At 33.5% G+C, this 13,911-nt stretch overlaps 1 protein-coding gene across 1 annotated transcript in view; it reads left to right on the top strand.

The window, feature by feature from the left end:
• The window catches only part of LOC137919557 (TBC1 domain family member 12-like), a 76,618-nt gene extending 68,623 nt beyond the window's left edge, over positions 1-7,995 (top strand). Inside the window, exons 4-7 of the mRNA XM_068762654.1 lie at positions 2,853-3,426; positions 4,526-4,654; positions 5,286-5,478; positions 6,011-7,995. Of these exons, the coding sequence (XP_068618755.1) occupies positions 2,853-3,426; positions 4,526-4,654; positions 5,286-5,478; positions 6,011-6,225 (1,111 nt within the window). The 3' untranslated portion in view covers positions 6,226-7,995. The remainder of the gene's footprint in view (positions 1-2,852; positions 3,427-4,525; positions 4,655-5,285; positions 5,479-6,010) is intronic.
• The last annotated feature ends 5,916 nt before the right edge of the window (positions 7,996-13,911 follow it).

The raw sequence follows: 13,911 nt of genomic DNA, 5'->3' as shown, positions 1-13,911 counted from the left end.
TAGTATGTATTTCTAAATGGCGGTGGAATAAAAATTTTATGATAATAGTTAACAGTTTTTGGTGAACTTTATGTATCGCAACATTAATATACTAAGCAATTTAGATTAGTTAAAACCAAAAATTTTTATATTCTTTATTCGAATAGGCTATTACAGGCATTTTTCAATCGTTAATCAACATAAAATGTCGGCATTTCTTCAGAGAAGAGCGGGAAAGAAACTCAACAGATGCTCTTTGCAAACATAGTTATTGTTTATTATTTACAATATATTTATTAGCTGTTATTACGACTTATAAAATATTACAAATGTACATTATGATATCTTGTTTTGTCTAGTATCTATAATCTTAATTAATTGAAATGAAGAAAAAAATGTTTCAATGTTAACATTAATGTTATTCCGTAGTTAATGTTCTTCGTTCATTTGTTACGACAAAGTGTCCGATTATAAATATGGCTGCTAGCTTAGCTTGTGGAGACAAGTAGTAGATGCCTTCTTACGTCGACGTCTAATTGGATTAGGCAGGTAGGTTCCAGCGCTCCTTTACTAGGGGGTGTATTGGCAACCCTTCCACACCGATCGCCTTTAAAGCTGATTACCAACAACATGGCAACAAAAGTTAACTTTAAACGACTGCAAGTGAAAATAAAAAAATGTTAGAATAAATAAAATATAGAAATAATATAACAAAAGTGTAAGTCTCGGTGTAAAAAACAAAATTGAAACTTTACAGTGATATACTAAAGGGGCGTGGTTTAGGAAAGAGGCGAAGTGTGTATGGAATGTAATTAAATGATAAGTGAATGAAAGAACATATGTAGAATGGAATAAGAAGAGTAATTGATATTGTTAAGTGTGAAAATTATATTTAAAATAAATGACTTCTAAGAGGCCTCAAAAATGGGTCGATAAAAACGACTGCAATTAAAGATACTTATTAAGCGACGGAAACGATTTTGAACCGGTTCACTACAAGTCAGTGTATTGTCAGAGTATGAAGAATAATTAATTAATTCATTCATTCATTCGTTCACGTCAGCCGATAGACGGCTACTGTAATGTATACGAGTACTCATATAGTAATCAGTCTTCATCAGTCTTCTGTGTCATCAGTCTAGTGATCAGTCTTGCACTGCCCACATCCCGCGACGTTGATTTTGTCATCGACCAATAATAATAATGGTTATGTATATTTTAGCAATTCCTACTTAATTCGTACGGCTTTGAGTTATTTTCTAGGCGAGATATTTTTATGCGCTCCCTTTTTACCGCACAAAAACAGGTTAAAATGTGTAAATTTTTAAAAAAGTTTAAATATTTTAAAATAATTTGTTTTCCTTTAATAATAGATTTTATATGTTGTTGTTTTATACATATAGATACTGTAAACAGTCACCTTGTTTACAGTATCTGTATATATAAAAATAAATATTTAGCTGTATGTCTTTTATAGAATCGTAAACTATACATTTGATCATGAGATGATCTTTAGCAAAGTTGTTATGCATGAGTCTATGAAGGTTTCTAAGTATGTGTGACCAATTTTCGACAGATGGCGCGACTGTCATTCCAACGAATTTAATATATTTGCGTGACAGTTCACGTTGATTTGAATAGAAACGAAAGTAGCGAACGAATGATGACGTTTCGTGTTGCAGGTGATATAAGAATTTATGTGAATTGTGAAATTCGTGTCCGGTTTACATAAAATACAAATGAAAAAAATCGAAGTGTATTTTTTGTTAAATTTCACACAGGCAAAGTCGCAGGTTAAAGCTAGTATTTAATTAACAATATCGAATAATTTGTGATGCGGTGAAAATACTGATGAACTGGTTTTGCTTAAACATATTCGGATATTTTTAAATTATATTATGTCGGATAAGCAAATTGACAAATTTGTAAATTCGTATCTAAATTATATGCGCGGATTGTCGATACTATTTGAAAGTATGACGATGTTTCGCTAGCATTACATATTTCTTTGTATTATTTGTTATATAAATATAAATACAGTATTTTTTTTGGGCAGTACACATGTCTCACTGAATAGTGAGTTCGAGTAGGATTTCCGTTCACACAAAGACCAACTTAATTATAAAAGCAATAGATGCTATATTTAAGAAATTTGTTAAATTAATACATAAATAAAAATTACACGTTGATGACGAATAGGATAAGTCTAATGTAAACATGTGGTTTACACAATTGTTGCTGAAATATAAATACATGTATGTTATAATTGATAAATATGACGTGTAATTTGTACACCAACGATACACACACACACACTCATACACACATATATATATATATATATGTATATACACACACACATACACATACATATATATATATATATATATACATATACAAATACAACTGATACCTCTATGATACAACTTTTATATATACAATAGTAAAAATTAGTAATTTTATCTAGTTCAAAACTCTGAATATACACCGATATCATTTAATGACTAAATCAACTAACAACTAAGTATAAAGAATTTTTTTATGTAATTCCTAATATATAATAATCACAACTTGTTTATTAAATTTTAGGTTCCCGACAGTTTTTAAAAGAAGTTAAAATTTTACTAACGTTAAATTTAGCAAAGGCGAGAGAACCAGAGAATATATCAAATTTCGATCATATCTTCTTACGATCTCGAAATGGAAATCAAAAACTTTTTCTATTCCCATAACGGCTACCAGGTCGGGGATTTAAATACTTGTATAAATTTTTTGAAAGAATTTTAGAAAGGCTAAGGTGGGGCATGCTACAAAAAAGGTTAGAAAATAATGGTATATAGGTTAAGTAAACATAAATATTAATTTAATTGCAGGAAATACGCAAAGCGAACTCTCGAACTCTGGTGGAGCGGCCTGCCACCTTCGATACGCGGTAAAGTCTGGCAGCTCGCGATCGAGAACAAGCTGAAGATAACGCCCGAAATGTACCAGGAGTATGTGGTGAAAGCGAAGGAGAGACTCCAAGAAGCACAGCAGAGAAGAAAGAAGTTAAAAGTTAAGAACAAAGACGCCTGCGGGTGTGATAACGGAGGTGACGAGGAAATGGACACAGATCGGCTGTCCAAAGAAGAGAGACTGAAGGTACCGGAGAAGTCTAAAGCAGACGACAGCGTAGACGAGAAACCTCGATTAGGCATACCGAGGAATTTCAGCGAACAAAATCTCAAAACGTTAACCGTTGAAACAGGTCCAAAGAAGTGTTGTTCCAAATCGAACCCTAATCTATTGGACTATAGCGACGAGTGTTCAATGGAGTTGATTCAGCTGGATATTGCCAGGACATTCCCTCACCTTTGCATCTTCCAACCGGGCGGGCCGTACTTCGACGTACTGCATGAACTGCTGGCCGCCTATGTGTGCTATAGACCAGACATCGGATATATACAGGTAAGAGGAAAAAACTTGTTTATAGAGAACTATTACATGAGTTATAGAATCTCATCATAAATGATTTACAGTGATCATTTATGTAAGATCGTTTTGGCGACCACGAGCTAGTGGACTCGGCATGGGTAGAGCTCTACTAGATGGACTCAACTAGATATAGTCAAGGCCTCGGAAAGTAGCTGCATGCTATGCCAAGAAAATTCTAGCATATGCCAATTTCGTATATTTTAGTATAGTTAGATATTATAGATAGCGCACATATACAACATCTCGTGACATAAATAGGGTAAGTAATAGGTACTGAAAGTAGCCTTTATCGAGTCAACAATCATATCTGATTATGGAACATATTGTCACGTTTCTTATGAACTTATGGTATTAAAAATAATACATGACGTATAGCATTAATAAATGGCGTAAAGCATGAAGTAATTAAAAATCTAATTACTAATTAATGGAATCAGGCGTTACCTTGCGAAAGTCCATCCTAAGTAAGAAAAGGACCAATGTTTAGCCACTTCCGCACATGCAGTGGTAGTCGTGCAACAAAGTGCACCGCCCGCCAGCCCGTTGATAAACGCATTATGTTACACAATACAATAGTGACATACAATATACATACAACATAACTCCTGAAGATGCCCTGTGGAGGTGTGAAACACGTGTTGAGTGGTTTAACGGTGGCAGTTGTGTAATTCGCATTGTTTGCCGCATACGCATTTATCAGCGGGCTGGCGGGCGGTGCACTTTGTTGCACGACTACCACTGCATGTGCGGAAGTGGCTAAATATTGGTCCTTTTCTTATTTAATCTAATTACTACCTGTTAAAATTAATTATTGTCTACTTTCATGTCCCTTTTAGACTTTATACAGCCCGACGTTATTAGTCTATCACATTTCGACAGAAAAAAAATTGTTAAATCTTTCAGAGTGGACACTTTATACAGAATAATTGGAAATAGTTTTAAAATCTTTATAGCTTTTTGCTGGCAAGCTATACATTCACCCCTTTAAGCTTTCACACTAATCAACCTGTATAAAATACCTGTTTTAATTTAAATATTTCTATGTGTATGTGTAAGTTTGTGTTTATTCCAGGGTATGTCTTTCATTGCCGCCGTGTTGATCCTCAACATGGAAGCCCCACAGGCGTTTGTGTGCTTCGCCAACCTGCTGGACGGGCCTGTTCTTCGTGCCGCTTTCACTCGGGACGGAGCGGCTATGCAGGTATAAACATCACTTCTCTTAAACCTCACGATACAAGAAGTGATATGAGGACTAGACTATCTTGCTTTGGATCTCTCATTCTTCATTGTTTTGTTTGCACTTTATTTACGGTTTTTAATATTTCATAGTTATAACTTGCGACGTCTAGAAAAGAATACAAGAAGAAATTGATATAATTGTCTGGAATGAAAGCTTAACCTAATGAAATATCTAGAATACAACACAGAGATCCAATCCAAATATACAATAAGAAATGTGATAAAATAAAACTCAAATGTGATATATAATGTATTATAGAAAATAAGTAAAAATGTAAAATGAAAAAATGTAATAAGAAAAGAGGAAAGAATGATAGATGAACAGAGCAAAAGGGTAAGAAAGTAGAAATGTAGCATGAATGATAGATAATAGACCGAAAGAGAAAGTAAAATAAGAAAGAAGAGAGAGAAAATAGAAAATCATGTGAAAAATTAAATTGCAAATAAAGTCCCTGTCCCACCATAAATAGGGGTACGAGAGGCCCCCAATAGCGGGGGTCAGAAAAAAAAAACAAACAGAGATCCGATCATAGCACTCTTATATATTATTTCTTAATTCAAAGTTATAATAAGTCTAAAAATTATATCGACAGCGGCTGTGGAAGGCGTACGGAAGACTGCTCAGGTACAACCTGCCGGCGTTAGCTGATTTGGTGGCGCCGGAGCTATATCTGGTGGAATGGTTGTATACGGCTTATGCTAAGGCGATGCCTCTGGACGCGGCATGCAGGGTTTGGGACGTGTTCCTACGTGACGGAGACACCTTCCTCTTCAACGCTGCACTTGGTGAGTAGTGGCCACATGTATAAATATATATATACACACACATACCTTAAAGCGTAATAAATTGCTACCGAAGAATATTTAAGTATAAATCTTTTATCCTAAATAGCTACGCATTTGTATCTATATAATCAGAGGTGACAAACTAAACTAAGCCCGAGGGCTGCATGCGGCTCCATGTAAACGTTTTTCGTCAAATGACACGGCAATATAAAAATAAAATAGAAACGTGTATTAGAAACAAATTCGTCATATAAAATTATAGCATACTTTATTTATAAACTAAAATAATTATTCTGTCCGAAACTATCAATAACGTTCACTTTTGGCCAATTTTGAAAGAAGTCCAGGTCAATAAAACTCCTCCTGTAATAGGAAAGACTAAATCAGGGAAGAGAAGTCACATATGAGGGCGTAAACAATAAACAGTGAATAAAATCATGTAATAAAAGATTTCAATAATATATTAAAGTAGAGAAAAACGTTTTTAACATAAAAAAACATGTTTGATATATCAACTCCTCTATCATTACAGGCATACTCCATCTCTATCAAGATGAGTTGAAAGACATGGACTTCATAGCCGCTGCGCAGTTTCTCACCAAACTACCCGAAGATCTGGACCCGGAGGCGCTATTTAAAAGCATCTCCTCCATCACCATGACCCTCGACGGCATGTCATTTGAGGAGCTTGCATCTTGCTGCGAGCTGGAGGTAACCCTCGATGATGACGTAACCGTTCGGTTATGATACATAGGGTCTGGCGTGATATGAGTTCTGTGGTCGCTCTCAAAACTAAAATTAAAACTTCCTTCAACATGGCGTTCCTAATTGAAGGTAGTTTTAATTTGAATGGACTGACTTGAGTATAAATCAATTAATCGAATTTATTTCTAGGTGTTACTGGAATGTTACAAATATTGCAAGTTTGTTCTATGATTGTATGTCTGTCTGCATGTCTTGATAGCATGTATGGGTATAAAATAATGTATAATTAATAAATATATATAAATAATGATTCATATATGAATCAACACTCTAGGTGTCATAATTTACATATAATATAGCATAGATTATATTTCTAGCCTATGTTTCAATAAGTGGATATTTACCATGGCTAATATCTGCAACAAATGTGATTGTAATTAAAATTTACTCATCTCTAACGATATTACATATTAAAACATCAATACGCGGTTTTAAATTACATTAATATAAATAAATACAATATTAATTGGTAGTAAATTAATATTTGATTATTAAATAAATCTATGTAATAGTATACATAAATATATATCAATGTATAAGTTACATTACTATATATATAAAAACGCTAAACTTATTACCTAATAAGTTAGTATATATGTAAGAATGCGTTTACATTAGTAAAAAAATCCTGTCTAGGATTGTAAAGAGAAAACTGCAACTGGCAAAAACATTTAAAATTTATACAGTGTGATAATGACGATTTTTCTAATGAAAGAAATGTTATTTATGCACCTTTAAAATGCAGCCAAGTGTAAAAGCATCTTTACACGGCAATTACAATCATCTGTCTCTTTCACTAGCTTAAATAATGCGTGAGAGAGTGCTATATAAACTATCCGGTGAATAGTTATCGCTATCTCTTTCACTTAAAGCGTGAGGTCTAATATGTGTAACTCCTTAACTATATGATATAAATATTTCTGTATCTTTTAATACTCTTATGTAACTATACATATGTGTGTAAATATATATTAATGTATTTAATAAGAATGTAGTAAATGTTTCGTTATTATAAAATCGATACATATCATAATTCATAATAATGATTGTCGATTATTATTATTTTTATCTAATAAGTGTCATAATGTATTTGGGTTTGATAAGATACCAACGTAGTTCGAAGTGTTGCTTGTCTGATAGCTGGTAGTGCCTGAAGGTTATAGAGTGGCGACCACAAGCTGATGGAGACGGCGAGGTTAGATCACCCACTAAGTGAACCGATGACATGGTTAAGATCGAGATAAGTCGCTGGCTGCGGGTAGCAGTGAAAAATAGGTATAGATAAAAACCTATTGTATGTATTGTAGAGATGTATTACTTAGGTACATCCATGCAGAAAAGTTATTACAATAACTTATGCCTATTTTTGCAACTTATACATGTGGGTACTTTTAAATTGTATTTATATATCCTATTATTAATATTCGAAATCATGTTGAATATATATTTATTCTTAAAATATTTATCCATGCAGGTACTGTGTAAATATTATGAAGGAAATGTTTTTTTGATATAAATTTGCAACGTGATGCACAGGATACATATTGTAGTGGCTTTGATAACTTATTATGGACCAGCTATTTTTACCGGTATTTAAAATAATACAGCATTCGATTAAGTATCGATTTTCGAATTCCGAGACTAAGAAGTCGCCTTCATTATTTCTTTATAATCATAATCGTCTCAACATATAAATCATATAAAGAGAAATTAAGGTGTTTTCATCTTTTAATTATTTATATACATGGTAGATTAGTTGAAACTATTCCTCATGTTAATAATAATTTATATTTTCAATAATGCATAACTTCTATTTTAGAGAAGTAACAAATACTAAATTATATGATATTTAATGTACATACTCAAATTTAACCTAACGTAAACTTTATGTTCTTGAAATTGATTCTATAATTGCACGTGTGTGTCTGTACTGTACTGTGTAAATATATTAATGTTTACATGTAATCGTTGTAAATAAAATGCATACATATTTTAAAAGTAATTAAAATGTGTATAGAATTCTAATTCTCACATTATTAATACTCTTATATGTATAAGTATATTTATGCACATATACAACTATGAACTTTATATATTCTCGTCGTAGTTTTTAACTTAATATATGTATATATATGTATGTATAAAACCTAACTTTTTCTCTACTTTCTTGAGAAAGGCAAAGATCATTCGTTCATTCAGCCAGTACTTTCGTCCGTATACTGTGATTAAAAAGTAAGGTGAGATAGTCATTTATAATTCTGGGGCATTAAGAAGTCACGTTTTTTTTCCTAGTTTGGTGGAACTGCCTGTAAACTTTGCCAAGCGTCTCTTTGTCAAAACGTTTAATTATCGCAGACACGTATTTGTGTCAAAATTTTCAAGTTTTTTGAACGCCTCAAGTCTCGAACGGTGTCAAAAACGTTTAATTATTTGAAAAAAAAAAATTAAGTGATTTTTGATTTGGCTCTGTGTGACTTCTGGCTATTCAGCAAACTTAAACAGCCCATGCGGCAACCGTTTTGACACGATTGAGACCACTTTACTTTTTGAACATAGTATTATATTTTAAAATAATAACGAAATATCGGCCTTATTAAATATATATAAAAAACATGTATTTTTATGTTGATCGCAGTTAAGATAGACTATGCCATAGCCATATTTGGTAAATCTTATTGAGTATATATTAAATTAAAATGTCTATAAATGGTATCATATACGTAGACTGTCTCCATACTTTTGAATCTCTGATAACGTGTGTTTTTAGTTTTGATTACGTTGAATATACCAACTGGGTAATGAAGTAGCTGTTATACTTATTGGAAGACTATTATTTATTTACTATTCAAAGCTTTTTGTTATTGATTTTATTTTGAAATTACACTTGAATTTAAATATATATATATATATATATATATATATATATATATATATATATATATATATATATATATATATATATATATATATATATATATTATAATTAGCCGATTGTCTCTTTCCAAAGGTCGATGTGCAATATTCATTACCGGATACTGTACCTCTGTAATGATATTCCACAAACTAATATTTACTTTTAAATGGTTATTTATCTAAGATACCTCGCAAAACAAATCGGTATATCATTGTAAAATTTACAAATGTCTGTAATACCGTATTACAACTCATTTTTGACTCGTACTGTCATTATTAGTGGTAGCCCAGTGGTGGAGGACTGAGACTTACGATCACAGGTCGCTGGTTCGATACCAGGGAGAAAATCTTATATAATTCACACTTTGAGGTTAATTAGTTAAGAATGCCACTACTCATGAGTTTTCAAAAATGGGTACCAGCGTACCTTGCGTACCATAATACCACACTGCGATCACCAACTCTCCTGCCAAGTGCCTGATTATGGTATATTCCTCCCGTAGATATCATTGGGAAAGGCCTTTGCCTTGCAGTGAGGATCGAGTTTAATAAACTAGATATAAATAAATATGGAGAGAGTCTTCGTGTATAGCCAATAGCTTCATGTGTGTAGATAGATGATATCTGTCAATTAATGTAACTAGTATATAAGTGACTGAAGCAACGAGTAGTATGACCGGCCTAATAGATAATCGTGATCGAAGATCCTTCGACGTCTAACATTAATTATAGCCTTTAATTATATTTAATCTGTACTATTCTAATGTTGTATTTAATGTAATGTATCTAATAGAAATTTAAATTCTTCAACGAAAATTTAATTCATATATATCAAGTATATAGTGATCGATTGAAATAGATCATTATCTAATTTATGTGTTGGCTTAGCATGGAAAACACTATTGTCAAAAATAAATGAACAAGCGAGAAAACTACACATGTTTATTCGCATGTGTAAAATTATAAATGTATGAATTTTTAACTACTATCAATGATTTATTTTGGCCTAATTTTTTGTGTGGTATACAGGATGATTATTTAAAAGTGTAATAGCTTTGTGCCGACAAATGAGCGTATATACCTATAAACAATCACCCTGTATGAAGTTTTTAAGGAGCTTGCTCACTGCAACGTATCTTTTCTTTATGGCATAGAAACGATACGTTTTGACGTTGTCGCTTCGTTTAATGTCCGCGACGCTATCGTGACGGAACATTCTAGTAGTTTCTCTTATATATTTCAATACAAATAGAACCTTTTTGTATTATTTTTCAAATACGGTCATGTACGTCGACCAATGTACATTGCCAGTGATTACATAGAGATGCGAGTAATGGAGAAGACTTTTAGTTTTGTTGTGAAATCGAATGAGAAATGAGGAGTTTCGCAAATGAATTAAAGTTAGCTATGTTGCTCGAAGAATTGCTCATATGAAGTGGCAATTACATCATCCTTTTAACCGGTGGTCATTGGAACAGAAAGGTTCTTGATTGGCGACCACGAACCCACGACCCCATTAGGAGGATCAATGACAAGGTTAAGAAAGCGAAAGACCGGTCATAGTGGTGGTCTTTAAGGGAGGTCTATGCCATGCAGTGGGCATATTGATTAAAAAGAGGATACATTGTAGTGGGCAAATTAGTCTTTCGGCGTTTTTATCTCTATAGAAGTTTTAACTCATATATGTGGCCTAAAAATTCTTTTACATTTGAAAAAAATAATGAAGATTTTTTTGTGAAATATTTTATTAATAATTATGTAACTATATTATCTATGAGTATCTACATTAAGTGTTGCAAGATATTTTAATTTACATGTCTTGCCATTTCTAACGAAGGGTTAAAAATATATATCGCATTTTTAAAATTTAAAACATTTGTAAATAGAAATTTAAAATCTATAATCACTGTTTAAATATGCACTTGTTTCGTGTAATAATATAGTATAATATACATATACGGGATATATATAAGTCGGTATACTTTGTTTATATAGTACATGATATTGTTTAGAGATATTGATACTTCTTCGGTGTATTCTGTAGGGTAGATATGAATTTTAATTAAAAAAAAATGTAAACTCGAAATTATGTATGTACATAATCTTTGACTCGCGAACTGATATTATCTAGAGTTACAAGTAACACTTAAATTTATGTGAAGCCGTAAGTCATTTGAAGATGACGTTTGTAAATAGACATTTTGGATTTAAAGAAGGCAAATCTGGCCATTGATCTGTTCGATATGTAATTTGATTGTAAAATAAAAATATTCATTCGAATTTTTGATGTTTTTTTTTATTTATACCTTAACAAATATGAAGTGATTAGACGAGAGTTTATTAAGTAGCAATTGGCAGGTCAGATGGCACGTACAGATGACCAGAGCCTTAAGGTTCTTCGGAACAATGAAATCACTGGTAGCCTTGCAAGGCTTTTACATTTGCATATATCTCGGGGCTTCCACCGCCGTCGCTCGAGGTTCCTTCTTCCGGAGGTCTTATATATCTTTAATAATTGGCCTTTTTGCTTGGGTGTGTGAAGTCAAGTCATTAATGATTAGTTTGTGCAGCCTTCCTGTTGAGGACGTCTTTTGATATCTTTCAGGTTCGATGTGTCTGGGTCAGGTAGTGTGGCGTGGTTTAGGTTGTTCATTGTTGGGTTGTTTTCTAGTATTTTAGCCGCTTGGGCCACCAGCTGGTATGGGTGGTGTACGGCTGTTTTTTAGTATAACACGGACGAAAGCCCAGCAAAGAACATCTGCCCACACGATACATGTTTAAGTCGATGGAAGATGTTATTCGTAGACCGCTTTCAATATGCTATTAGAAATCTATGTCCAGCCGTGGACATCCTATTGATGAGATGGTAACTTTATCGTTCAGTCGTTTTCATATAGTTTAGTAATAGATAATTTTAGAACTAGAGAGAGTTATCTTTCTAAATGAAATACTGTTATGTAAAGTATACCCCATGGATTTTTCATAAAGAATGTTGGTTTTGCATGAATCACATGAATCATACACTTGCAAGAATATTATCATGAAAGGTTCCCACAGTCGCGCGACGTATCAGTGGTTCTCTATGACGATGTTTAAAAATATACGGAAATATTACATGTGTATTGTGTAGCTGTAAATCACCTATAAAAGATTTTATTTACTTTCAGTCCACAGACGCCCTCTGCAAGGCATGACCCTCAAAGACATCTATGGGTTAGGTACCATAATCGCTACTCTTGGTAGACAGGTTCACGACCGCAGTATGGTATTGTAATACACAGAGGAAGCTGCTGTCCATCCTCTGGAAATCCTGTATAATTAATGGACAAAGTGTGAACTATTTAAGATTGTATCTCGGAAATAGAACCCGTGACCTAAGATCGCAAATCTCAGCCAATAACCGCCGAGATGTCACTAAGTAATTTAATATTTATTCATTAATTATAATGAAAGCTATGACGTACAGATAATCTACGAACCGAAGGTTACCTATAAATTATTTATTGGTATTTTTTCAGTACACTGTAACAAAATGTAACGAAGTAAAATTTCTTGTTACCGTGTCAACTACGTCGTGTCGTTTTTTTTTCTTGCGTAACAACTACGTTCTAAGTTTATGTGAAAATGTTAGTAAAGTTTTGTTTCTTAATTTGCTGCAAGCTTGTTGCAATAATAATATAAGGAAGCATAAGGGTCGAGTAGGGAAACTTATGTAAAAGTATCTATGATATAAAAGTTCCTATCCTAATTTAAATAAAAGATGCTGCAACGCGGGTCTTTATGCGTTATGTCGTCTGCCAACCTATCGGCGTCATTGTTTCTAGCTTGTCACCGTCTTATATGTAAGACGGTGACAAGCTAGAAACTGTATAAGAACACTTCACTATGACAAGCGAGACATTTTGACAAAATTTAATTTTTTAAAAAACGCATAGCTCGGAGATTAATAAACCTTTTAATAAACAGATGCTTGGCAAATGTAGACAGTCATACCAATCTATAAAAAAATACCAGGATTCGTGATTCCCGGGAGTAAGACATGACAATTTTACCTCACTTTTTGATCATAGATTATGTTGTCTGTCAAGAGACAGGTTAGTAGTTGCATGATAACACACGGTCAAGTTCTGCAGCTTCTATAAAACCACTATCATACACTCTATCTTCTACACACTACTTATCTTTTTAGTAGAAGAATCTAGTGTTCTTTTATATATAATAACTATATTATTATAATCAATTATTTGGAACGCGTTCTCCGTTCATAAAGGGATGACTAAAAATCGATCACATTCAAAGCGAAAGGATTTCTGTTGCTTGCAAGCTGACGAAATCATCGTTAAAATTGGATATCATCTTATACAAATATACCTGAACCTTTGCTGCGAGATGGAACCAAGAATGAGGAGTTTCGCAGAAGAACTATGGCCACTGAAGAGTTGTTCGTCTAAAGTGGAAACAGGCGGGGCACATCGCAGGCAACCGATGGCCGTTGAGGTGAAAGGTCCTTGATTGGCAACCACGAGCTGGTGGACGCGGCGTTGGGGTCTATCAATATGTGGAACGACGACATAGTCAAGTCGAAGGAGGTCGTTGGATGCGCTACCATAAACGGGGCCTTCGGAGTCGCGGGAGTTTAGGGTGGGGGCCCTAAACCTCCACTAGCTTCGGCGACTCTGAGGCGGATGATGATTCGACGTGGTCTCGAACCATCGTCCGACCACGAGAGTTTCGGGGGGTAGCGTATACACGCAA

This window comes from Battus philenor, unplaced genomic scaffold, assembly GCF_028537555.1.
Source record: "Battus philenor isolate CCGP_79_NKW_IND1 unplaced genomic scaffold, ilBatPhil1.0.hap1 SCAF_16, whole genome shotgun sequence".
Taxonomy (NCBI): Eukaryota; Metazoa; Arthropoda; class Insecta; order Lepidoptera; family Papilionidae; genus Battus; species Battus philenor.
This window is presented reverse-complemented; position numbering and strand designations above follow the sequence as displayed.